The sequence below is a fragment of the Odocoileus virginianus genome, chromosome 8, assembly GCF_023699985.2.
Source record: "Odocoileus virginianus isolate 20LAN1187 ecotype Illinois chromosome 8, Ovbor_1.2, whole genome shotgun sequence".
Classification (NCBI taxonomy): Eukaryota; Metazoa; Chordata; class Mammalia; order Artiodactyla; family Cervidae; genus Odocoileus; species Odocoileus virginianus.
Genome location: NC_069681.1, coordinates 25,410,076 through 25,436,476, shown reverse-complemented (window position 1 = coordinate 25,436,476; position 26,401 = coordinate 25,410,076). Strand labels below are relative to the sequence as shown.

The 26,401-nt window shown below is 54.1% G+C and overlaps 1 protein-coding gene and 1 pseudogene across 3 annotated transcripts in view; one reads left to right on the top strand and one right to left on the bottom strand.

The window, feature by feature from the left end:
• Positions 1-26,401, top strand: part of ARHGEF7 (Rho guanine nucleotide exchange factor 7) — a 107,407-nt gene that overhangs the window by 5,004 nt on the left and 76,002 nt on the right. For 2 of the 3 annotated variants that reach the window (XM_070471399.1, XM_070471397.1), the window contains exon 2: positions 24,533-24,619. The exons of the other annotated variant lie outside the window; for it this stretch is intronic. In XM_070471399.1, coding sequence (XP_070327500.1) covers positions 24,533-24,619 — 87 coding nt within the window. The remainder of the gene's footprint in view (positions 1-24,532; positions 24,620-26,401) is intronic. 3 annotated transcript variants of the gene reach the window in all.
• On the bottom strand, positions 9,999-10,368 carry LOC110140751 (cAMP-dependent protein kinase inhibitor gamma pseudogene; annotated as a pseudogene).

The following is a 26,401-nucleotide window of genomic DNA, read 5'->3' as shown; positions in this document are numbered from 1 at the left end:
GATCCCTGGGTTGGGAAGATCCCCTGGAGAAGGAAATGACAACCCACTCCACTATTCTTGCCTAGAGAATCCCATGGACAGAGGAATCTGGTGGCCTTCAGTCCACGAGGGTCGAAAAAGAGTCAGACACAACTTAGCGACTACACAGCAACAGCAAACTGATGGGGCATTCCTGCCTGATCTTCCGCAGGCTTGCAGAGAATCCGTGCATTCTGATGTGGCAAGGCAGGAAGAAATTGCATTTTCCTGATTGATTCCTGACTTGCTCTCTGCTCATTCTTGAGATTCTGGGTCGGGCTGGGGTAGAAGAAAAATGTAGTCCTAGTGGCCATTGGACAGCGGTTCTGAGTGCCCACCCGGGGAAGCGTGTCTTTTTTCTGGCCCCCTGAGAAGGATGTGGTCGGCAGTGTGGTGTGGTGTCAGGGCCTTACTCCGGATCAGCTGGTTCGGAAGCCAGAGCCCTGTAGCTGCCACAAACACCTGCTCATCGCGGGTGAAGCTCTCCGAGAGAAAGGTTCCAGGACGCATGGACTTCTGTGTTTGTAAGGAGAAGACACCTTTAAAGTTTGCAGACGGAATTACTGACTGTATTGAGTTACTTCTAATGAAACTGCTTGAGGTTTCAGGATAGTTGATTTTGTCCTAAGAAACCTCTGCCTTTGAAGCAGTGACTTTCAGATACTACCCAGCGGCAGTGAAGAGAGGAGCCATAACTGCGCTTGCTGCTTCATTTGGAACAGACCAGACACAACTAAATTCCATTCAAGTGGGACTGCCTCCCGTCATCTCCCGAGAGCCACGCTGGAAGTGCTGGGGTGTCGATGCCGGCATTCCCGAGCGCACGCACACACGCACGCGCGCACAGGCACACGCGTGCAGAGTGACTTGGCTTTGCGGGCGCTGGGGAAGGGCCACAGGCTGCCCTTTCGTGGGGGAAGCTGTCCCCGGGGGCCCTGGGACGGGAGGACGCGGCCTGTGTTCTCCTGGGAACTCGTGCTATCGATGGAAGTGGCACCGCGGTGGCCTTCTTCCCGCTTTCTCTGAGCACAGCCCACCTTCAGATGCGGCTCCTTTCCAGAAAGCACTGAGCGCCGTGAGCGGCTAAACTGCTGTGGCCTCACGTGGCCCCCGCTTCATGGGGGAGGACCCTGAGGCCCTGCAGTCTGCCGAGCCCGAGCCGAGCCCGATCCCCCGGGGTGCCCGCGGCCCCAGGCGGGACCTCCCGGGCGGCCTTGGTGAGCCCCGGCTGCCCCCCCCCCCCCCCCGTCTGCTTCGGGGTCACCAGCCAGGGCGGGAAGGCCGCCGACCTGAGCGGCCGCAGCGGACATGAGAGCGCAGCGTTAGGTCGGCTACCTTCCGCGGGCGTCCGAAGAGGAAAGGGACGGCGTGATGCTGTGCGCAGGCGGGCGGCCTGGCTGGATGGGAGCTGGGGGTCAACGGCTGGGAAGCGGGGCACTGGAGCCGGCCCTCGGGACTCCTCTCCCATGAGAGGCGGCCTCGCGAAGGACGCCCCCACGGACGAGTGTTCAGCTCTCGTTCTGGCACCTGATAACCTCCGCTGGGGCTCCTGGGCCTTCGGAGCCTGAGTTCACTCAGAGTCCATCTAAGCTGAGCTTTAAAACAATGCCGTGTGTGCGTGCGTGCGTGCGTGCGTGCGAGTGTTAGTTACACTTATTTGGTGGGATTGTCTCTAGACTTTTGGGCTGGCATTGCACGGGGGTCAGGAGAAGGAGGCCAAGGCCCAGCCCTCCCTCTGGGAGCTCACCTCTGCCCAGGGCAGCACTGGTGCTGGGAGGCCCAGCGGTTCCCAAGACCCACTATTCCCCTGGGCCTGTACCGTGGGGTAAGTCCCAGGATGTGCTCCAGAATCGTCCATTTGCTGTGTGACTTTGGACAACCTGCTCTACTTCTCTGAGCCTCACTTTCTTCCTCCTAAAAACAAGATTAGGGCTTCCCCAGTGGCTCAATGGGTAAAGAATCCACCTGCAGTTCAGAAGACACAGGAGACGTGGGTTCGATCCCTGGGTCGCTAAAATCCCCTGCAGAAGGAAACGGCAGCCCACTCCAGTATTCTTGCCTGGAGAATCCCATGGACAGAGGAGCCTGGTGCACTACAGTCTATGGGGTCTCAAAGAGTCAGACACGACTGAGCGACAGAGAGAGAAAATCAAGATTAACCATTCCTGCCTGGAGGAAGCGGCCTCATGGGCCAGTAGGCTTGTCATGAGGGTAAGTGATTGGACGTGAGGGGTTGTGTGCAGTGCTGGGCACAGACCAGGCCCTTGTGGAAGATACTTTACAGATCAACACCTTGTGCTGTGGCCAGGAAAACTAAGCCAGGATTTGAACCTTAAGGCCACCCACGTCCGGGAATATTTCCTTATTCTCACAGCTGGACAGACTCTTGCCATCTTAGGGTGCTGGCAGCCCTCCCTTCTCGCCCTCATGGATCCCATCGTCCGGGGTGGTGGGACCACGGGATGTGTTTCCCGGGTCCTCCGCTTAGCTCCAGGTCCCCGCGCAGCTGCTGAGCGCACGCAGCTGCCGGCTCGAGGGGCCAGAGGGCCGGCCGGGGGCTCGGGTTTCGCGCGTCTAGGGTTTCGTGCATGGAAGGGCCCAGAGTCACAGATGGGCAGTGAGGCCCGCCAGGGCCCCGTGTCTGCACCGGGAGGGCGTCCTGGGCCTGTGTCCTGGGAACCGTTTCTGACGTTTCCTGTCCTCATTTCTACCAAGTTAGGGTTGGATCATTTGTTTCCTTATGTTTTTTTTGTCTGACTTTAGCTCTGTATTTCTCGTTTGATGAACCAGACTGGCAGTTCTCAGCCTTGCTTTTGTGGGATAGTCCTGTAATCCAGGAAGAAGGGTGGGAAGTTTGTACATTTGCAACACATTTGTTCAGAATTATTTTAATCTTCATTCCAATGTCAACATATTTAACTGATGTATTTGTTATGTTCCTACTGTGTGCGTGCTAGTGTACCCATCATACACATGGAAACACACACACACACGTGTTCTGTACTGCCTTTTCAGGCAAGTCGTAAGAGAAACCGTAGGGTCTGAAGTGTAAGGCATTTGTGAATTCTCGGTGGAAGGCGTTCTCACGATGTCATGCGGCGCAGACTCGTCATTTTACAGGTGGGTTCGCTGAGGGCAGCACCATACGGTTGTGTCAGTTGTGCGCTGTGTGGCCTGGGGGGAGTCATTCACACTGTAGTCTAAATGAATGGGGTCTCTAGGACTGTGCTGGGGCAATGGGGCATAGAGGTCAGGCTCCACGGGGGTCAGCTTCATAGGGCACACGACAGATTAGAGAAGGGCCGTGGTAGGTCACGGAGGAGGCCCCCACGCCCCCCTCCTCACTGCCCCCTGCAGCCATGCCCCTCACCGCTGGTCGACTCACACTGCAGCTCTTCCCATTGAGGGGTGAGGTGGGGCCTGTTTCCTCACTTCTTGCATCTGAGCTGACCTTGACTTGTTCTGGCAACGGATGTGGCAGAAGGGGGCAGGCACCAGTTCCCAGGAGGCCTGGTGTGTGTCCATGCTCTCTCAGAGCCTGTCTGCACCCGGGACCAGCTCAGGCCCCAAGACCACAGGGCCAAGAGCCCAGCTATCCCTGCTGAGGCCCCCTGGGCCCCCCCGCAGCTCTCCGACCCCATTCATGGGCCAGTCCAGCCGAGGTCAGCAGAGCTGCCACCTGGATCAGGGGTCCCCACTGCTGCGTGAGCCCGGGTGAGCCGAGCACCGCCCGGCGGGCCTGCGGCCCCACGGTCAGAAACACAAGCTCGCTTCAGTGGCCACAGGCTTCCTGGCTGCTTGTTCTGCAGCCTCCCCATGGCGGTGGGCGCGGTACAAGGCTTGAGAGCGCTAGTGGTGTTTTGTGCGTGACCGCGATTGCTGTTACGCCGAGAGCAGCCTTTGAAGAGGAACTGATACGGTTCCTATCTTTTCTCTAAAGAAGGTGCACGTGATTCAGAACCAAAAAAAGTATAGCTCGTGAAGCCTCTCCCAGCTGACATCTAATGGTTTTATTTAAAACGGGAGCCCTGGTGTCCAGGTTTGCTTTGAAGTTGCAGTTCCTGGCAGAAGTCGTGTTCTGGCAGCATGATTTTTTTTAGCAGTCAAGCAGAAATCTTGAGGACAGCCTGGTTTGGATTACCTGCAATCCCCCTGCCCTGTGGTGGCCCTGTTCCCTCCATCTTGAGTGTCTCACTGCTAAGTTTCTGCTGGGAACACACTTGGCTCTGACTCTCTGAGCTTGAGATGGCTTAAATTCATAAGAGACTTTTTTTTGTACGTAAAATTTTTTTATCACTAAAATTTAATCTAGCAAATTAATGTTCTAACTTTTGAAATATAATGTGTTTATGCTAATGATGTCTTAGAAGAAAATACACTTTGGGTAACAGACACATCTTAGTTGAAAAGATCTTATTAAAACATTTGACATATAATTATTTGTAAGTTCACAAGAGACTTTTAACTCCAGCTGAAGTTAGTAAATTTGTTCAGGAGTCTTGTCAGGAATATAGACTTTCTGAAAAAAGCTTGTTGCTTCTGTGTGTGGCTGTGTGGTCAGTTGCTCAGTCGTGTCCGACTCTTTGTGACCCCATGGATGTCGCCCACCAGCCTCCTCTGTCCATGGGATTTCCCAGGCAAGAGTACTGGAGCGGGTACCATCCCTGCTCCAGGGGATCTTCCTGACCCAGGAATGCGTCCGGAAAGGTTATGACTTTGTCACTCTGTGAAGAATGCTGTAGAAATTCTGTAGAAAGTTGGGCGCTTCGGAGGCCTCGTCCCGGCCCTGAGGCCGGCTTGCTGGCTCTCGGAGGAGCCAGAGGCGTAGGAACGCACGCACGTCAGCCTCCACTTCTCGGGGACCGCAGGGCCGTCTCTCTGTGGTGCTGGAGAAGCTGCCTTGTCCAGCGACGTGCGTAGCAGATTTCTTCTCATGGAAACGTGAAGTTTTCTGGTTGCGGTTCTCTTATTTGTTAAGGCATTTTCCTTTCCTTTGAAAACAAGCCCCATAAATAGAACGGGGTTAGGTTCTCAGCAGCCTCTTGGCAAAGGTTAAGCTTCCAGAGAGCAGCACACGTCGAAGCCACGCCTCTGAGTGGCCAGAGCCTGGGACTGAGCGTCTCCCAGGCTTCGTCTTTGCAAGAGGAACGGGAGGACAGTTTCGTTTCTCCTTCCTCTGACCTCTGACCAAGCACGTTTCTGTAGACTGAACCCGGGTAACTGCCTTGTCGGCGAGCCCGGGCCGGGTCTTAACATAACTCACAGTAACTATTTAATTGGGTGTGCGTCTTAGGCATCCTGTTTATAAACAGGTTAGAACGATGTTCTGGGAGTGAGAGGGAACTCACCCTGCAGAGGATTTGAGGCTTCTGTGGGGTGGAACACCACCACAAAGCTGCCGTCTTAAGAGCTGCCGTCTTAAGAAGCTAGAACAATAAAGGCAAGTTAAGCCCAAAGTAAGCACCAGACAGAACAGAAAAATGAAGAACTCGATGACCAACCGGTGACGTGGAGAGCAGAGAATTACCAGAGGGAGACAGCTTTTCCTCTGAGGAGAATCCACAGAACTGATGGCCCTCTTAGGCTGACGAGGAGAAATGAGGGGAAGACAGAGTAGTCAGCCTAGGGGTCGGTGACGTGAATGGGGCCCCTGTGCTCAGGGAGGGGCTGAGCGTAGGGCTGCGGGCTGTTGTCGGGACCGGGGCAGCGGTGGGCCCCGAGGCTGGGGGCAGAGCGTGGGGCTGCGAGAGCGGGGCCCGCGGGACCCGGGATACGTGAACTCAGGGCGGGTTTTCACAGCCTCATGCTCATCAACGCTTGGAAATTTTGTTAACAGGAAGTGGGCCTTCAGCAATTTTTTTTTTCCTTGATAAAGGAGACTTTAGAAAACTCTGTTCCTTTCAGTGGGTTCAGGGAAATACATCGGTGTGGTTTTCCTGTCACTTCCTACATGTTTTAACACGTGTTCATGTCCGGCGAGTGTGTTGTGGCCAAGTAGTGGTCACTCTGAACCCATTTCCAACTTACTATTTTTTTTAAATCACTTATCTTTTTTTGAAAATCTTTTTTAAAAAATTTAATATTTATTTTTGGCTGGGCTGGGTCTTCGCTGCTGTGCAGGCTTTCTCAAGTTGCAGCGAGCAGGGGCTACTCTGTAGATTTTCGGTGCCCAGGCTTCTCCCTGTGGCGGCTTCTCTTGTGGTCCTCGGGTTTCGGGCGTGGTGACACGCGGGCTCGGGAGGCGCGGGTCCTGGGCTCCAGGGTGCGGGCTTGGGAGGGGCGCGTCCTGGGCTCCAGGGCGCAGGCTCAGGGGCGGGTCCCGGGCTCCAGGCCGCAGGCTCGGGGGGCGGGTCCTGGGCTCCAGGCCTCTGGCTCGGGGGGAGGGTCCTCGGCTCCAGGGTCCCGGCTCAGGGGTGGCTCCTGGGCTCCAGGCTGCGGGCTCAGGGGCGGGTCCTCGGCTCCAGGCCTCGGGCTCAGGGGCGGTTCCTCGGCTCCAGGCCGCAGGCTCAGGGGCGGGTCCCAGGCTCCAGGGTCCGGGCTCAGGGGCGGCTCCTGGGCTCCAGGCCTCCGGCTTGGGAGGCGCGGGTCCTGGGCTCCAGGGTGCGGGCTTGGGAGGGGCGCGTCCTGGGCTCCAGGGTCCGGGCTTGGGAGGGGCGTGTCCTGGGCTCCAGGGCGCAGGCTCAGGGGCGGGTCCCGGGCTCCAGGCCGCAGGCTCGGGGGGCGGGTCCTGGGCTCCAGGCCTCTGGCTCGGGGGGAGGGTCCTCGGCTCCAGGGTCCGGGCTCAGGGGTGGCTCCTGGGCTCCAGGCTGCGGGCTCAGGGGCGGGTCCTCGGCTCCAGGCCGCGGGCTCAGGGGCGGGTCCTCGGCTCCAGGCCTCGGGCTCAGGGGCGGTTCCTCGGCTCCAGGCCGCAGGCTCAGGGGCGGGTCCCAGGCTCCAGGGTCCGGGCTCAGGGGCGGCTCCTGGGCTCCAGGCCTCCGGCTTGGGAGGCGCGGGTCCTGGGCTCCAGGGTGCGGGCTTGGGAGGGGCGCGTCCTGGGCTCCAGGGTGCGGGCTTGGGAGGGGCGCGTCCTGGGCTCCAGGGTCCGGGCTTGGGAGGGGCGTGTCCTGGGCTCCAGGGCGCAGGCTCGGGGGGGCGGGTCCTCGGCTCCAGGGTCCGGGCTCAGGGGCGGCTCCCGGGCTCCAGGCCGAGGGCTCAGGGGCGGCTCCCGGGCTCCGGGCCGAGGGCTCAGGGGCGGCTCCCGGGCTCCGGGCCGAGGGCTCAGGGGCGGCTCCCGGGCTCCGGGCCGAGGGCTCAGGGGCGGCTCCCGGGCTCCGGGCCGAGGGCTCAGGGGCGGCTCCCGGGCTCCGGGCCGAGGGCTCAGGGGCGGCTCCTGGGCTCCCGGCCGCGGGCTCAGGGGCAGCTCCTGGGCTGGCCGCGGGCTCAGGAGGGCGGCCCCGGGCTGAGTCGCTCCTCGCATGTGGGATCTTTCTCCACCAGGGGCTGAAATCCTGTCTCTTGCATGGGTAGCTGGCTTCTTTACCACTGAACTGCCAGGGAAAACCCGTCTTATCATAAATGAATTCGCGTCAGGTGTTGAGTTCCCCCGCTTTGACTCATTTTGCAGTGAACGGCTTTTTAGGTAAAGATAGGGATGGTTGAGGACCTGCTACTCTAGGCCGTCTCTACGTGCTGCCGACACCTGAGAGTCCAGATCCGTCAGAGGGAAGGCCTTTTTAGGGAGGTCAATGTGCAGTTCTTAGGAAGTTCGGGTTCAAAAAGACTATTTGCTTTATAATTTTATGAATATACGCACATCTCCCCTGGGCCTGCTCTCTCTTCTCATGTAGAAAACACTGCCAATTAGTTACATATTATAATAAACGAAGGGAGATAAAAGTAAATCAAGTTGTGTTTACTGGGAATACTGTCCCTAAACAACCTCAGTGAGTGTAAGCAATGTTTAGCTTCTGGGTGTTATTTTTCCCTTTCAAGGGCTTCCCTGGTAGCTCAGCTGGTGAAGAGTCCGCCTGCAATGAAGGAGACCAGGGTTCGATCCCTGCGTTGGGAAGATCCCCTGGAGGAGGGAACAGCTACCCACTCCAGTATTCTTGCCTAGAGAATCCCATGGTCCATGGGGTCACAAAGAGTTGGACACGACTGAGCGACTTTCACTTCACTTCACTTTCCCATTCAAAGTAATAAAACTCACACTCGTCAATCTGTCTCCTTGTGTGGGGAATGGAGGCTCACTGGTTATTTTTCCTCCTTGATCGTTTTCCTTTGAGATGAAGTGGCTTAGAGTAAAGAGTCCACCTGCCAGTGCAGGAGACTCAGGAGATGTGGGTTTGATCCCTGGGTTGGGAAGATCCCCTGGAGGAGGAAACGGTAACTCACTCCAGTATTCTCGCCTGGAGAATCCCATGGACGGAGGAGCCTGGCGGCTGCAGTCCGTGGGGCCGCACAGAGTCGGACACGACAGAGCATGCGCGCCCATGGCGGGGACAGTATCGTTGATAAGGATGTTGGAGGAAGATGTCTCTTCCCTCTCTCCCCCACCTCTCACTTCCATGAAGAGCCTATGACTTGAGATTCCTGGCTTGGGATGGTTTCCTTTTCCTTTTTCTTGTAGCTGGAAGCATAGCTGCCCAACAATGAATTTTTGTATAGAAGTGTTTACAGTTTTACACCAAAGTTGTGAGTGAAGCTGCTGGCATCGCAGTTGGCAGCACCTGTGTTTCAGTGGTTGTCCCTTGCGTTGCACCTTTGGCACAGGTGTTACATAGTTCTTACACATGAGTGTGCCCAGAACCTGCTAGATGGCTTCTGAAGATGCAGGCTGCTGGGTTCCACCCAGAGTTTCTGATTCCACAGTCCCAGTTGGGGAGGGTGGGCATTTCTCACAACTGCCCAGGACATGCTGACGCTGCCGGTCCAGGGGGCATGTTTCAGGACCACTCACAGCCCCCGAGCTCATCGGCCCGGCGGTGCTATAACCTGGGGCCGGCCCCATGACCCGCGTGGCGCTGTAAGGACAGGGGACCGCAGGGTGAACCCCTGGGGGCTTCCCCGCAGGTGAGCACGGGCTGCTTGCTGAGTTGGTGAGCTCCCCACCCCCGTGCTGGGGAAATGTCCTAACCCAGTGCTTTTTAGATCAGGACAGAGCAGACCCCTGGCTTCTTCACGGTGGGCTTTTGGAGCCTTGAAACGTGGAGGTAGAGCATTTTGAAAGAAATCCTGCCTTGGATTGGAAGGGGCACTTGGAATTTATCTGAAAAATGGGATTCCTCACCTGTCTGTTTAGTTCTAGAAATTCTTGTATAAAACAGAAGAGAAACACAGTCTCCATTAGGAGACCTAGCTCAGGAGGCTTGCTTGCGATTTGATGACTTTTTTTTTTTCCCACAAATCGTCAGCATTTATTTCCTGGGTCCTAGGTGTCACTTATCTTGGTAGAAACGGCATAGAGTTAGTCAAGATGGTTTTGAGCACAAAAATCCCTTTCCTAAAAATGGATCTGTGAAGCTCCAGGAGGGAACCTCAGAGCTGCATAGATGGTCCAAGAGTTTAGCTCACAGTGGCTTCCAAAAAAAAAAAAAAGTAAATTGTCAGCTCCCTCCCTTCTCTGCTGAGAAAAGGTTGAAAGTTTCTAAAAAGTTTAAAAGTGATTTTTAAAAAACAGGGTAAGAAGGTTTCCTGACTCAGAAGGCTGGAAAGGCTGGAGACAAGGGAACTGAGTTGGGACGTGATCCCACCCAGGCCACTCACCCCTGGGGCCAGGACCCAGCCCCTGAGTCCCGGCACCCTCTGGATAAATTACATCCTTGCGGTTACAGTGTCTGGAAATGTACCCGGGCGTGGGGGGAGGTGGTGGGGGCGTGGAGCCTGGGGATGCGGGCAGAGGGCTTTCTAGGGAGGGGGCCGCAGGAGCCCCTGGGCCCGCCTTTCGGTCTGGCCCTGCTTGCCTGGAACACACTGCTCAGAGCAATGCCAGGGCTCCGGGTCCACGGCGCATCTCCCGTCCAGCCTCCTCAGGCAAGGTCACGTTCAAGATGAGGTGGTGCCATCGCTGCTCTCGGGCTGGCTGCTGGCTTCCTTGTCTGAGGTGTGCACCTCCACCTGTCCTTCTGCGCCCTCGAGGGCCAGCTCGCCCATGTCGCCAGCTAGCTTCCGCACACTCATGGCCTCGGAGTCTCCCTGGATGTCGGGGACCGCGTTCTGGCGGCCCATCCGGTCACAGGAGATGAAGTCCGAGTAGGAGGACTCGACCTCCATCATGCCTGTCACATCGCTCTTCAGGCCTGGTATAGTTTCTTTTCCCTGCTTGCATCTCTTCAGATTTTCCACTGTTGACTAATCAATGTGGAAATTCTGCCGTCCTGCTGCCAGCCCAGCCCGGGCCGCCGGCCCGCAGCGCCTCCCGAGGGCTGCCAGGCGCCTGCCGAGCTCAGCGGAGCCCTGATGACTTTTTTATTTAAGTCAGGAGAAGGAAATGGCACCCCACTCCAGTGCTCTTGCCTGGAAAATCCCATGGACGGAGGAGCCTGGGAGGCTGCAGTCCATGGGGTCGCAGAGAGTTGGACACGACTGAGCGACTTCACTTTATTTAAGTCAGGGCACTTAAGGCAGGATCCTTGGAATATTCATATTAGGATTGGGAGGAACTGTAGCTCACTAAGAGGATGAGTCACTGAAAGTTACCAAAAGATATGGAGACACTTGTAGGTAAGGGTTCTGTCTAAAACAGGCTTTTAAGGGGAGAGGTAGATCAGCCGTGCTGTGGGCTTGGGACTGGGTGGCGTCCGGGATGCAGGTGAAAACACTCTTCAGCGTGGGGGTCAGCAGGGCCCTGACTCCTCCTCCTGCTGCCTCCCATGGGGGGTGGGCCTGGGTCCTTAGGCCAGGGACCTCTTCTCTCTGAAGGTCTGCGGGGTCTGTGGCTTGTGCTGGCTTTCCACCGCTACTCAGGGCGTGCGTCTCGATTTCAGTCCATTCGGCGCTTTTTCAGTTCAGTAGCCAATTAAGAGGGCTCCCCCGGTGGCTCAGTGGTAAAGAACCTACTTGCCAAGGCAGGAGATGCGAGTTCGACCCTTGGGTCAGGCAGATCCCCTGGACCAGGAAGTGGCAACCCACTCGTGTTCTTGCCTGGAAAATCCCACGGACAGAGGAGCCTTTTAGGCTCAGTCCGTGGGGTCGCAAGAGTCCCAACACAGCTTAGCGACTGAACAACAGAAGCCAATTTAGGAGTGCATTTTGTCACTGAATACCGGAGAACACAGACAATTTCTGGCAACCCTGCCACCCAAGTCCAGTGACAGCACGCTGCTTTTCTAGATGATACTGTACTGCCGCGGTACCTTTAGGGGCTATCTCCTTCAGGTGAAGGGGCTGGAATCACCTGACAAGGGTTTTCAAGCTGCCGTCATACAAAGGCTTCAGAAAACAATTACAGATCCTCTTGAAACAAACAGAAAACTAGGAAATCTTAGCAAAGAGAGAGGAGTTGTAACAAAAGAAACGTGGAAGTTACAGAGCTGAAATGTAGAATAACTGAAGTCCAGCTCACTGCATGGGCTCAAAACTCGAGGGGAGGAGACCGAATCTGTGGGCCCGGGGACTTGGTCTGCTCGGACTGAGGGACGGGGAGGAAGGGATCGAAGGAACGGGACGCGGTGAGGGCCGCCGGCAGCCGCAGTGAGACAAGAAATCTGACCGAGGCTGGGATTCCGGGAGGGCTGCGTCAGCATGTTCCAGCCCCCCGGTGAGGCTTAGGACCCGAGTACAGGGCAGCCTGTCCCCACGCGGGTCTCCTGGGCGGCAGTCCCGGTGCCAGCCTCGGGCAGGAGGCGAGGCCTGGGGGAGCCTGCCAGCTGGTTATGGGCCCTGCCTGGAGACAGCGATCGTCCTGGGTGATGGGGAACTGGCCCTGAAACCAGAGCCTGGCGCTCGGTGGCGCCTGGCTGACGTGCACGCCGAGGGAAGCGGAGGCCGGACCCTGGGCTGGCTGTCCTTGGAGCTCTGAGTGGTGGCTGGCAGCCGGCGTCAGGTGGGGCTGGTGGCAACAGAATGCATCCGTCAGCCTTGACAGAAAGGGCTTACCGGTTTACGCTAAAACCCGAGAGCGTCTTTTCCGTCTGTGTCATTTTGTCTATAGTGATCATATCTCCATGTGGTTTTTCTTTTTTTAAAAGCATGGTTCCTGTGTCAAGTATTCAGTTCTCATGTTAGACCAGTTGCCTTACTTTTTGGTTCTAGGTGCTGTCAGTGTCACTCACTTTCACTTCTGGAAGCTGTACCCAAGTGGTTCTGGTACCAATTCGAGTCATAGGCACTGGTCCTTAAGTAAGCCATTAATTCACCTACCAGATAATATGCTCAATGCTTGTATCACTGTATGCCAGGTGTTGAGACCTAGCGCTCCTCACACAGACTCTGCATGTGAAATGTGTGTTCCATGTGCAAGGAGGCTCTCTGGATGTGCACATGGCACACACATAGATTGCGTAGCGTGTTTGTGTTGGAGCTATGGAGAAAACCGGGGCCAGGGGGTGTGGGCAGGTAGGGTGATGCTGCAGTTTTGCATCTGGTCGGTAGGGAGGTGTACCAGGAAGTGACATTTAAACAAAGACAATGTATATGAGCAAAGGCGAGACTTGAATATCAGGAAGAAGGGAGTTTCAGGCGAGGGGAAGAGCTGGCGCGAAGGCCCTGAGGTGGGAGCCTGGCTGGCAAATTCTGGGAACAGCAGAGGCCACTGTGGGATGGGGGAGAGTAGTGGCTGGCCGGTGAGGTCAGGGAGGGCACGGGAGAGCTGCCTGTGCAGGCCTGCTCAGCCATCATAAGGACTTTGACTTAAAAAAAAAACTCAGTAGACTTTATTTGCAGTCTTAGGTTTCCAGAAAACCTGAGCAGAAAGCACAGAGATTTCCATCCAGCCCTCCCCACTTTCCCCTGCTGTTAACGTCTTGCATCAGTGTGCGTCAGCTGCTGCAGTGGATGACGCGGGGCTGATACACAGAGTAAAATCCGTAGTGGACGTGAGGCTTCGCCCTGCGCTGTGCAGTCGTGGGCTTGGACACCACCCATATCCATCATCACAGCATCACGCGGGACGGTTCACGGCCCTAAGGCTTCTCTGCGCTCTGCCTGTTCATCCCACCCTGTCCCCTCATCCCTGGCCATTCTGCCTCTTCTGGGATGTCATCATGTAGGGTCACACGGTGTGTAGCCTTTTCAGATTGGCTTCCGTCACTCGGTCGTGTGCATTTAAGTCTCTGCTGTGCCTTCCTGTGTCTTGACCGCTCGTTTCTTTTTATGACTGAGTGATCTCCCGTTGTCTGCATTGTGAGTGAGTAAACCACAGTCTGTTTACTCACTCACCTACAGAAGGGCATCTTGATGACGTCCAGCTTTTGGCAGTTATGGATAAAGCTGCTATAAACATTCATATTCAGGTCTTCTCATGGACATGTTTTCAACTCATTTGGGTAAAGCAAATTTACCCAAGGAGCACGACTGCCGGACCTTGGGTGGGAGGATGTGCAGTTTTGTAAGGAGCTGTCTTCCACGGTCTCTGTGTGGCTCATGTTCCTGCCGGCCGGGGATGGGGCTGCTGTCACCCCAGGTCCTCACCAGCCTGGGGCGCAGTCTCACGGGTGTGCAGGGACGTCTCACTGCTGTGTTGGTCTGCACTTCCCTGATCAGCTGATGTGGGGCACCTTTTCACCTGTCAGTTGTGTTGCCATCTGTACGAAAAGAGGGAATTAGCCAAGATGGCAGTGGTCAGGCTCTCTCGCCCCATGTTTCATAAAAATGTGGTTACGTAACAGATCGTTTATAGCACGGTCCGTGCACAGTGACCTATAATATAAGCACCACCTGAAAACCTCCTGCAGTTGAGGCCGTTGAGGACAGAATCGCGTTGAGCTGAGTTGTGTGGCTGTCGCTGCTGCGGCGTCAGCCATGAGAGAGGAGAGGATGTCTGCTTGGCTGCTGCCAGTAAAGTGTGTCTGCGGTTCCTGCAGCTCCAGGCGTCTTCTTCCAGCTGCGCCTTGCCTGTCCTGTGTTCAGCGAACAGCGAGACACAGCGAGACAGCGTCTCGAGCCCTCTTTGGTGAGGAGACTGTTCACGTCTTTTGCCCATTTTTTCACTGGGCCGTCTGTCTTCCTGTTGTTGAGTTTTAGTACTTCTCTATGTTTTGGGTACAAGCCCTTGACTAGACATGTGTTTTGCAAATGAGCTCTTCTTTCCGGTCCGTGTCTTATCTTTTCTTTCTCTGAAAGTACTCTGGCTCTTGTCCTTGAGTGAAATGGAGAGCTGCTGAGCGTTTTGAGCCAAGGGGTGAGGCGACCGGCAAATTATACATGCACAGGGACGTATTCCAGCCACAGTGGTAAAGAAGGTCTAGAGCTCCGGAGTCTGTGTTGGCAGCCTCGCCTTTAACCTAGGAAGGCCCGTTTTTCTAAGCGGCCGTTTGAAAACGAGTCTCCCAGCTACACGTCTGACAGCCACGGCCCTGCGTGACTCAGCCGGCGTTCTGCAGACACTCCAGCCTCTTGGCGATAACCATCTTTTATCACCTTTTTATTACTCGCCGTTAACATGACGTCTCAGCTGGCTTCTTTCACGCGAGAGGCTTTTACGGCAGGAGCATCCGGGCTGTGGCCGCCCCGCCCCTGGCCTGCCCTCCAGGGAGGGTCTCGGCTGCTATTTGTGGAGAGGCGCACGGCCAGCGGGCGTCTTCAGCTGTTTCCTGTCCCTGTTCAGGTTTCTTCCCCGCGTGAAGGCTCTGTTCGGCCTCTCAGCCTCTCTGCAGAGTCAGCCAGCACCCTCTGTGTGCCTTCAGACCTCCCCCGTGCTAACCTGAGGGTGAAAACAAAGCTTCTCCAAGGTGGTCTCCAGAGTGTCCCGTCTTCTGGCCCAGAGGCTTCAGTGCAGCTTCTCAGACTGTTTAAAAGTGATAGACGGGGTCTCGAGCCGGGAGGGCTGGTTGAGCAGGTGGCTGGTGCTGCTCCGAAGCCCCGCTGCTGCCCCTGGGTCACTGTGCGGAGAGGCTGGAGGGGACACAGCGGTAAACCAGGGCCATGGCAGGCGGCCCAGACCCCTCCCGGACACCTGAGGATAGCGGGGTAGACAGTGCAGTGGCTGCAGACACGGGACATCTTAACCTGAGGCATCCCGGTCGAAGGAAGGAGGCTGGGTTGTCCGTGAGGCAAAGAGCAGACCTGTGAGAACTGCCGCCCCCAGCCCCCCGTTCAGACAGCAGACAGCTCTGCTCCTGGGGGCCGGCTTCCGTCTTGGGACGCTGTAGCTGCCGCTGCTGCTAAGTCGCTTCAGTCGTGTCCGACTCTGTGCGACCCCATGGTGGCAGCCCACCAGGCTCCCCCGTCCCTGGGAGTCTCCAGGCAAGAGCACTGAAGTGGGTTGCCATTTCCTTCTGCAATGCCTGAAAGTGAAAAGTGAAAGTGAAGTGGCTCAGTTGTGTCCGACTCTTCGCAACCCCGTGAACTGCAGCCCACCAGGCTCCTCCATCCATGGGATTTTCCAGGCAAGAGCACTGGAGTGGGGTGCCATTGCCTTCTCCGGGGACTCTGTAGGGAGAGAGCAAATTAGCCAAGAGGGCGGCGGTCAGGCTCTCTCGCGCCACGTGTTGTAGATACGTGGTTATGTGGCAGCTGGGCGTCCTGACAGCACTGCGCGTGCGCGTCATGATGTACCCGCTTGGCCGCGGGCCACGTGTCTTCTGTAAACACACGTAAGCTCCACCTGAAGTGCCCTGGGGGTTGTGTTACGGTCCACGTCCTGGCCCATGTCGTGGCCGTGTTGCGGCTGTGGCTGCTGGGTCAACTCCGGGAGAACACGGCTTGTCTGCTGTCAGGGGAGAACGAGCCTGTCTGCAGTTCCCCGGGGCTCCTCGAGTTTTCTTCCGGCTTCCCCGCTCGCACCTCGCCTACCCTGGGTGCAGCGAACGGTATGAACAGTGAGACGGACTCTCAGCCCCAGCTGCTGCGTGGACACTGGGAGGTACACGGCACCTTCCCCTCGGGGGCCACAGCTTCTGCATGGGCTCTTCACCCGTGGGCACAGGCGTGGCCAGCCGTTCTGAAGTGTGTGCAGTGGGAGAGGAAACCAATAGGAAGCACCAGACAGTGCACAGACGGAGCTGAAGGAAGTCAGCATTGGCTCTGGTTTCAGTCCAGTTCAGTCGCTCAGTCGTGTCCGACTCTCTGCGACCCCATGGACTGCAACACGCCAGGCCTCCCTGTCCATCACCAACTCCCAGAGTTTATTCGGACTCATGTCCATCGAGTTGGTGATGCCATCCAACCACCTCATCCTCTGCCGTCCCCTTCTCCTACCACCTTCAATGTTTCCCAGCATTACGGTCTTTTCCAATGAGTCAGTTCTTCGCATCAGGTGGCCAAAAGAATTGGCGTTTCAGCCTCAGCATCAGTCCTTCTAATGAACATTCAGGACTGATTTCCCTTTAGGATGGACTGGTTGGATCTCCTGGTAGTCCAAGGGACTCTCAAGAGTCTTCTCCAACACCACAGTTCAAAAGCATCAATTCTTCAATGCTCAGCTTTCTTTATGGTCCAAAATGCATGTTTCTATTGGGTTGAAAGCAGAAGAGTGAGAGGGGAAGAACAAGGATGCTTGTTCCATGTGAACGGGTGAGACTTTAGAGTTAAGACAAGTCTGAGTGTAAGGCCTAGATAAGTTGTCTTGTGAGCTTTGTGCTCAGTCGTGTCCGACTCCTCGTGACCCCATGGACTGTGTAACCCACCAGGCTTCTCTGTCCAGGGGCGTTCCCAGGCAAGCCTGCTGGAGCAGCTTGCCATTTCCTTCTCCAGGGGCTCTTCCTGGTCCAGGGATTGAATCCACGTCTCCTGCGTCACAGGCAGCTTCTTTACCACTGTACCACCTGGGAAGCCCTTGTGAGCTTGGGCTCCTGTCTTCCTGCGTCAGGAAGGAATGAGGCGGTACGGTGGCCCAGCTGCACACCTCCGCGACACTGTGTGGGTCACAGCCACACGCGGCGGGTGGCATGCTGGTTTTCAGATTGGTCTCATTTGACAGTAACTGCACATCCGCCTGTTGATCTGACGCTCCCGTGAGGGTAAAATACAGCTGCGGTGGAGAAGCTTAGCCCGGGTTATCTGGAGAATGTCTGTGCTCACATTTTTAAAAATCCATTTTTGGCATTGGTATGCATTTGGGATGGTCGCCACCATCTCTCAGAGACTTGAAATGTGCTTTTGGAGTCTGTGGGAAGCGAGCCTCAGGGGACACCCGAGCTAATTTAGGCTGTGCAGTCTTGCCGGCCCCCACCTGGCACCCCTCACGTCTGGGGAGGCTGTGCTTGGTGCATTTCCATTTCTGACTGCCCTCCGGGCTCGGCCAGCCCCTCAGATGACCGTAGCATCCCCCCAGGAGTAGGGCTGTGTTGAAGGGAAGCAGAGCAAAACGTGCTCCATCAAAGGCTTCGGTGGCTCCCCGTAGATGACCTGTGACGCCAGGCTGTGTGCCCTGGGAGCTGATTGCTCCTGGAACCCGCTGCCGGGTCCCAGGCGCTGCGGTGGCCTCACTGTGTCTGCGGGACTGCGGGAAGGCCCTGCGGCCTCCTGCTGCGCTCCGCTGACCTGTTTTCCCACCCCTCAGCCTCTCCGGGTGCAGAATGAGCATAGCCCCTGAGCAGGAGACAGCACACTCTAGGCAGAATGAAGCAACGGCTGCCGGGTCGCTACAGTTAGACGAGCCCTTCAGTGCCCATTTGACTTCTGGGTGGGGTAAGCATCGCCTTGCATTTTGGCAGGGCGGGTCGAGATCTGCTTTATAAGGACCCCAATGCACTGACAGCTGGGCTCTCTGAGAGCTGTTTTTTAATTGGAGGGCCACTTTACCTGTCGAGGAATGAAGACTGGAGTGTTCTTCTTTTAAAAAATGTGTTTATTTAATAATACTTGCGTGTGGGACAGAACTGAAAGGGTACGGAAACGTACAGCATGACAAGCAGGCCCCACCTCAGTCCTCTGGGCCCCCCTCCCCACCTGGGCGGCAGCCGCTGTTACCGGCCGCGTGCCTCCAGACAGGCCACGCGTCTCTGCACACCCTGCTCTTTCCTCTGAGCACAGAGGCAGCGTGTCCGCCCAGGAGGACTGTCCTGTGAGCAGGGGGCTGTGACAGGTCAGGGTGTAAAGCCGCCTCTTTCTGAAAGCAGCGCGGGGGGCCGGCGCGCTGTTCTGCGGCAGGGCTGTGGTTGACTTACTCCTTCCCTAAATGGTTCCTTGTCTTTCGCTGTGACACCGCGCTCCGTTTGTACCACCAGGAGGCTCACTGGGGTTAGGGTCCCAGCGAGAAACAGATGACGCTAAACAGATGGTTGAAGAGTATTTGACGAAGAGACTATTTGCAAAGTGGGGGCAGGGAGGAGGCCGTGGAGGCGCCCCAGGAAGCCACCCCTCCTGGGGACCAGGGTCCCCGGCAGCTGGGTGTCTCCCAGCTGTTAGTTTCTTGCGCTTTCCGTCTTAGCTGAAGCCCGTGCAATTCCTTGCTGGTAGGACGGCCTGTTCTTCCTGGTGGCAGTTTTGGAAACTAAGACTCTGGACACCTTCAGAGTTGGAGGGAAGGCGCTGCGGGAGGAGCTGGCTGTGCTGGGCGTGGGGTGGGTGGTGGGAAGAAGCTGGGGAGGCGGAAGCCCAGGAGCTGTTGCTGAGGTCTGACCTCTCACCTCAATGCTGCCTTGGGATCTAGTTTGTAGCAGATTCTCAGAACATCAGACACGCCCCTTATCATATACAGACTATAAAAGCAGTATTTCAAAGGGAAATCACAATACTTTTGGGACTGTCTATGCCTCTGCCGGATTACAGCTTTTGGCGGAAAAGCCTGGAGTTTGTCGTGGTGGGAGGTTCGGGAGAGGATTGCTAGAAAATGCTCAGGGCAGCTGTTGTATCGCCTCTCTGGACACCTCGGGGGATGCACCCAGGGGAGCCTGCCTTCGGGTGGCTGCAAATAAAGCTGCTGTGAACATTCTCGAACGTGGCTTGTGGAGCACGTGTTTCCATCCTGCTTGGGTAAATGCCTCGGGTAGGAACTGCTGGGGCTAAGGCGTGTCTGACTCTGAGAGACACCGTGGTTCCCCGAGCACCCCACCGACAGGCGTGGGGCTCCTACTGCTCCCCGTCTTCAGTTCATGAGACTGCCAGCCTTTTCCAGCTCACTAGTCTGCCGGGTGGAGAGTGTCATCTGTGGGTTTAATTGCATTTCCCCCCTGCCTAAGGACGCGCCACACTTTTTCATGTGCTCACTTACCATTCATACAGCTTCTTCAGCAAAATATCAGGTGGGGGGGGCGCTTTTAAGTATTGCCTTTTTTATCATCATGGAGAAGGAAATGGCAACCCACCCCAGTATTCTTGCCTGGAGAATTCCACGGACAGCAGAACCTGTGGGCTACAGCCCATGGGGTTACAACGAGTCAGACACGACAACTAAACCACCACCATCACATCTCCGGTTCTAGGTCCTCAGCTTGCACCTGCGCTCGACTCTGATGAGCTGGGAAGCTGCCTGTGTGCGAGGAGAGCCCGGTGCTGGCCCAGCTGTCCCTCCGCTTTCACAACTGCGGCCCCCTCACACTCCACCCTGGTGTGTCCCCAGGGTGCGCGCTGCTAGGAGGAGGGCTTCCTGGCTGGGTCACAGAGGCCCCGGTGCTGGGAGGGGTGTGACTGATGACTGCAGACTCAGCTCAGGGTTGTACTTAGCTTTCAGAGAAGTTGAAGGAGACCCCAGTCAAGTGTTAGCTGATGATGCAAAGTTTTTATTTGTGACAGATTGTATCAGGACTTTGGCTATGTAACTCAGGTTTCACAGAATCAAGTTACATCCTAATAAAACTCCATCCATTTCCATGCACTTAATTTATGAACAAGGTTTCTCAGTGTTTGCATAAAAAACCCCAAGATGGGAATAGAACTGGTGCTGGTCCATATCTCTTTCCAGCAGTAAGTGCTCATCCATGGGCAAATGAACTCATTTAAAAAAACCTTCTCCATAAGAAAACACTATTTCAATGACAGCATTATGTAATGTAGTCACCATAGGGTGACTGTTTTAAAAAGTACACACGTCCAGTGCTCACACACACACACGCGGGTGCATACTGTCTACTGGACAGTATAGTGTAACACAAGAAAGAAAACCTCAAAAACAGCATTAACTGAAGATTAAACATTTAAAAAACACTGCCTTAAGATGTACATTGTCAAATAATAATTAGCATTTTGTAATTTTTTTATTGAAAACTGTAGTATGTTGCCATCATTTGTGAACTCGTAGAGAATTCGTAACATCCTGATAGATTAATAGTTTTAAATGTTGAGGCAATTGTTGTTATTTGTGGTAACTGCATTCTACAAGGGCCCCGTGACCACTGAATTAGCAGTAACTGAACCACCGTTCCTGGAGAAATACAGGGTTAGTTTCCTTTGAGACGGTGGTCATGACATTTGGTCAACTAATCAATACATAATCTTATTTTGGGTATGTTTCTGTTTAAAGATGGCTCATAAACATATATTTGTATATTTACAAATAATTAACATGCGTGTATCTTCATAAGAAAACACTATTTCAATGACAGCATTATGTAATGTAGTCACCATCGGGTGACTGTTCTAAAAAGTACACATGTCCACTGCTCTCACACACACACACATGCATACTGTATACTGGACAGTACAGTGTAACACAAGAAAGAAAACCTCCAAAAGTGTTAACTGAAGATTAAGCGTTTAAAAACGTACAGAAACTACCTCACTGTTGGTGGAGCTGTGTGACATGTGGCAGGGCAGTGCACGGTGTGGTGACACCCCTCAATGTTGGCGTGCCCCTTGGAAACTTGTCCCTGGTGGCTCAGCTGGTAAAGAATCCGCCTGCACTGCGGGAGACCTGGGTTCTATCCCTGGGTTGGGAAGATCCCTTGGAGAAGGGAACAGCTACCCACTCTAGTATTCTGGCCTGGAGAATTCCATGGACTATGGGGTCACAAAGAGTCGGACACGACTTCTTTTTACTTCACTGGAAACTGAAGGAAAGGGGTGAAGTTCCCTGGGCGGGAGAGGAAGACATCAAGGAGGGTGGCCTGGCAGCCCTGCCGCAGGAGTTTGGCCTTTACAGGTTGGTGATGGTGTCAACAACTTTCCCTCCCAATCTGACTTGAAATAATTGCTTTCACTTTGTCCACTTGGCTTTTTGCCTCCTATCTTCATGTGTTTTGGCGTAAGAGATGAATGCAGTTGAGGCAAGGTGCTTAAATGTGGGGCTGCATTTGGGCACAGGGGCCCCATTTTCCACGTCATTGAAAACTTCTTCCAAGGCTGAAGGCCGTTCCACCACCTTGGCTGCTGTAAGAGGGGCGATTCTTGCAGTCTCAGGCTGACTTGCACTGCCATCCTTATTGCTGAATTCGACACCTTATTCTGCCATCTCATCTGAGTCTTGGTTGGTAGGTTCTGCCATTGTTTCTCCCCAAATTTCCTCCCTGTTGCCTTGCCTGCCTTCATGTTATGGAAACCCTCTCCACTCATTTGTTGTGCAATATGCATTATGTTTTTGACACTATTCTTCGTTTTTTCTGTGACATCTTCAAAACCTCCAAAATTTTTCAGTTTGGCCAAATGCTTCCCCAACAATTGCTGATGGTAGCCTGTTTGATGCTGTCCCAGGCTGTGCTGATATGATCAATAATGTTGTGTATGGTGACTGACTTCCAGTACTCCAGTATGGTGGTCTCCTTGTTGGTGCTGAGAACCTCTAAAGCCTGGCTTAAAGCTCCCTGGCATAAAGTGCCTTGAAAGCTTTTATCATGCCCTGATTGAGGGCTTAGATGGGAGATGCCATGTTTGGGGGCATGAGGACAACTTCTATGTCAGGGTGGGCATTTTTGAGCTCCTAACAACAATGAACTGGGGTGTTATCCAAGATTAATAAAACCGTGAAGGCAAGGTTTTTGCCATGGAGATAGCGTTCAGCTTCTGGGAAGCAGTTGTGCAAACTTCCCAGAAACATTTCAGATGCCATCTGTGCTTTTTTGTTCCATCTCCAATGGACTGGCGTATGGTTCAAGGTTTTCCCTCTGAATGCTCGTGGGTCTTATGCTCTGTGTACCATGAGGGGTTTTCTCTTAAAATCACCCTTGGCGACTGCACCTAATAGCAAGGTTACCCAGTCTTTGATTTAAGGCCGGGAGCCGTGGGGGCCATTTGCATTGCACGGGTTCACTTGCCAGCATTCTTGTAAAATAAGCCAGTTTCATCAGCACTGAAAACCTGCTCTTCTGTATAACCCTATTAATACATAACACTTAGCAGTTATTTTCTAAACCCTTCTGCTGCCTCCCGACCTGTAGAACCTGGCTTGTCTGCAACTCTAACATTTTTCATGTGGTATCACCTTTTGAATTGTGCAAGCCAACCTGCACTAGCTGAGAAGGGTTTAATACTGTCTTGGCCCTGGGTAAGATGACTGTACATTTCTTTGGCTTTCAGCCTCACGACAATGCTGTCTACTATGCTCTTTTTATTGCTTGTCATCTCATGAACCCACAAATTTAGTTGCTTTTCCATCTTTCCCACAGCTGCATCACACACTATAAAGGTTACTTAAACACTTTCCAGAATGGCTTCATGTAATCTCCGAATATCTTCTTCCTTTTTCTACATGTACTGTATTGACTCATTAATGTTGACTTTGGGGCCCCTAGCGCTATAACTCAGGCCTGAATGAAGTTTATCTATCACACGTATTTTCTCTGTAAGGCACATCACAACCTTCTTGTGCTTAGTAACACTGGACAGTTCTTTAGCACTACGCTTGGGGGCCATTTAAAATAGTGAAATCACCAAGAAAAAAAAAAAGTGAAAAACGTCGTACCAGTAGATAGCAGAAAGGACATTTGCTTCCATTAAGAGCCAATGTAAGATGGCACAGCATGACCTTATTCACATTCAGCTGGGAACGTGTGCATAAGGAAATTCAAATTCCTTGCTGCTTTGCACATTTATAAATGGCTGAGAAAGTGCTGCAAATAACGGATTTTGTGGCTACACATAAATTTTATCGAGTAGGCCAATTTGCAAATACGGAATCCATGAATGAGGACTGACTGTGTGAGGGAGTGTGAGGAAGGAGTAGATGGGACTAGAAGGCAGCTTTGGTTTTGCTGTTCCACTGGAAAAAACAGATCTGTTCAGTATTTGAAGGCAAACATGTTGGCACTTCTCTAGGAATTTTTAAACTTTAGGGGGAAAAAAAGTCTCATTTCCTCCATCTTTGCACTGCTTAACACCCTGGTTTTCTTTTGTAATTTTAGAAGCCCTAAGCACTTTGACATGAAACCACAGTATTCCTGAGAGAGGCCTGATGGAATGTCGAGATTTCACACTAGAGGACAGAAGGACAAAAATGTCTTGAATGTCCTGAATGCTCGAATTCCCGATGACACTTCAGTGTAAAAAGCCTTCATGTGTAGTTCAGAACAACAAAAAGCTCTTCTGAAGTCTCAGGCTTCTCCCTTGATTGTTCTGTGTAATTGGTGCTGTTCTTGGTTTCCTTCGTTTCTTGCCGTGGCAGGTTGTTAGTAACTCCTTACCCGCGTGGCGGTGGCCTTTACAGCTCTGCCTTGGACCAAGCACAGAAGGTTTGTACAGCTCTGCCTTGGACCAAGCACAGGTCTGTCTGCGTGAGCCCTCACCGCTCCTCTCCTGGGATGGAGGCTGCAGTTTCCACCATTTGTCTTCAGCAGCCTTCGCGCTGACGAGTAACAGGCTATTTTGGTTAATCATTGATGAAGCACATGGTCCATATTTAGGAGAAAACATTCCGTTTTAATCCCAACATGCATAATTTACGTTGTTAATTAGTTTAAATCACCTATTAGAATTCTAGCCCCCCCCCCCCCCCCCGCCCCCTCGAGCCGGCGGCGGGGAAGAACTGAAGAAAAAACAGGTTCTCGCCAGCCCCTTCGTTGTTGTTTGAAGCGGCGGAGGCCAAGCTTTCCCGGGTCCCCGCTGGGTGGGCGGGCTGCGTCTGCGGGACCGCGTCGGGGAAAAGCGCTAGCTTTCGGGGACGGAGGAGTCCGCGCCTGGCCCGCGTCAGGTGGGCTGAATCGGAAGCTGAGGGCCAGGAGCCAGGCGAGGAGGCCGCGCCAGCGAGGCGGAGACCGGAAGAGGTCGCGTGCGGGGGGGGGCTGGCCGGGGCGCGGTCTGAAGACGTCACTTCCGCCGCCGCTCCACTTCCTGGTGAGGGAAGGGGCCTGAGGAGATTGGTGCAGCCGGGAGGAAGGAAAAAGGGTGAGGAGAGGCGGCGGCCGGGCGCGCGGGCGGCGGCGGGGCGGCCAGGGTCGCGCCGGGCCGCCAGGGCCGCCCGGCCTGGTTGCGTGAGGGGCGGGCGCGCCCGCGGGGGCCGCGGCGGGCTCGCCTCGCGGCGCGCCCGCGGCCTGCGCGCCGCGCTCAGCGCCTGTGCTCTCTGTTGCAGGTCTTCCCGGAGCCCCGGAGCGAGGGCGAGTGCCTGAGCAACATCCGCGAGTTCCTGCGAGGCTGCGGGGCGTCCCTGCGGCTGGAGGTGAGGCCGGGGCGCGGAGCGCTGGCGCGCGGCGCCCAGGGGCGAGCGCGGTGTCGGGGCGGGGACGAGCCCCGCGTCTCGCCCTCCGCGACGGGGAGAGGGGCTCTGCTGGTTCGCGGTGCCGGTGACAAGCGCTCGTTCCTCAGGGGCGCTCTTGGGTTCCTTGGTCCCTGGCTCAGCCTCCTCTCTGCCCTGGGGATGCTCGGAGGCCCCGCATGCGGGCTCGCGAAGCCCAGGCAGGTGTCAGGCTGGGCCCGGAGAAAGAAAACGGGCCCCTCGTCCTCCTCGATGCGCTCCTAGTCTCCCTTGGGCTGTAGGTCAGCTGGCTCTCATTCTGACTGGACGTTTAGGTTAGAGACGTTAAGCTGCGTCGCGGGGAGCCTTCTGGGCGGGGATGTCGTTTCCACGTTGCTTAGGATTTTGTCTCTACGCTAAGTACAGTCTTTCAGCGGCGTCTCCGTGGAAACTCCTTTTTCCCGTATGTGGGTACCCCCCCCCCCCAATCCTGGGGTGGTGCTTTAGATCAGAAATGCGGCTGCTTTGTGTCTGTTAGGGGTTTAAATCTTGCGTCTTCTCCGTGTGGCTTTAGCACTCTCTGCCTCTGTTTCCTGATCTGAGTGCTGAGGTGAATTCTGCCAAGCTCCTAAGGCAGCAGCGTATGAAAGCATCTTCAAAGGAACCGCGGTGGGTTCTCATCCTGAAAGGGCAGCCTCTTCGGTTTCTTGGGAAGTAAATCTGGAAGCCGTCAAATCTGAGGAAGATTCTACGGAAAGCTTATCTGTTGGTACTGTTTTTTATCAACACTAAGTTGATAGGGTTTCGTATCTGTGAGGAAATCAGACTCAGGCGATTCCGGAGCAGAGATGTTGGCAGTTCAGGAGTGGGAGAGACATTGTTTCAGAAGGGTCCTTTGCTTTGCTGGGTGAGCTTGGTCATTTTTCATCGAAGTCCCCTGTCAGGCTGTGATAATGAATGTTTGTGGCAGTTTTTTCTTTTTCTTGGTTGTTGTGGAATTTTATTATCCTTTCCAAACTATTCAGGTGTTTTGGTTTTAAGGAAAGAATTGTTTCAAAGAAAGTTGAATTAAAAAAAAAAAACCAAGAAAACCCATTCTTAGTTTTCCAAAGGTTACTGTTGAAATTTATATAGCTACTGTTTTTTAAAATTAAGAGCTTATTTAAAGATGTTTTAGAAGAGACTTTGTTCACTAATGCATCCTAAGCATCTAGAACAGTGCTTGGCATTTCCATAAATGCTTGTGATTGGTTGACCTTGAAGTTGTAGTTGGTATCAGATGTTTCACTTTATGTACAAAAATCAATTTTGACTTATTTTGTGCAAATTTTTAAGAATATCTCTTCTAGTAAATTTAATATAGAGACAAGTTTAGTTAACATTCTTTCAAGCTCAATTATAAGTTGTACTTAAAACTTTCAATTAAATGAGAGGTAATAATAATAATAAAGCAGATCAGAAAGCCCATACACTGTTTATAAGCATCTGAGAAAGGAACTCTGTGTGGTATGGACTCAAGGTGGACTTCCAGACTTGTTCTCATCCGTGATGTGAAGGGACAGGCTTGCTTTCTGAAAGACAGCCTCACACATGCAACACAAGTGTGGCCGTTTCCCAGGGATTTTAAAGAAAAACATGTGAAAGGGAGTGAGCAGAGAAAGGCTTTGTTCTTTTGAAATACCTGTAGCTCCATGTGCTTTGTTTTCGCAAAATCCTGGAAGAGAGATTGACAAGAAGCTTTTGAAATTACAAATGTGAAACCCAAAA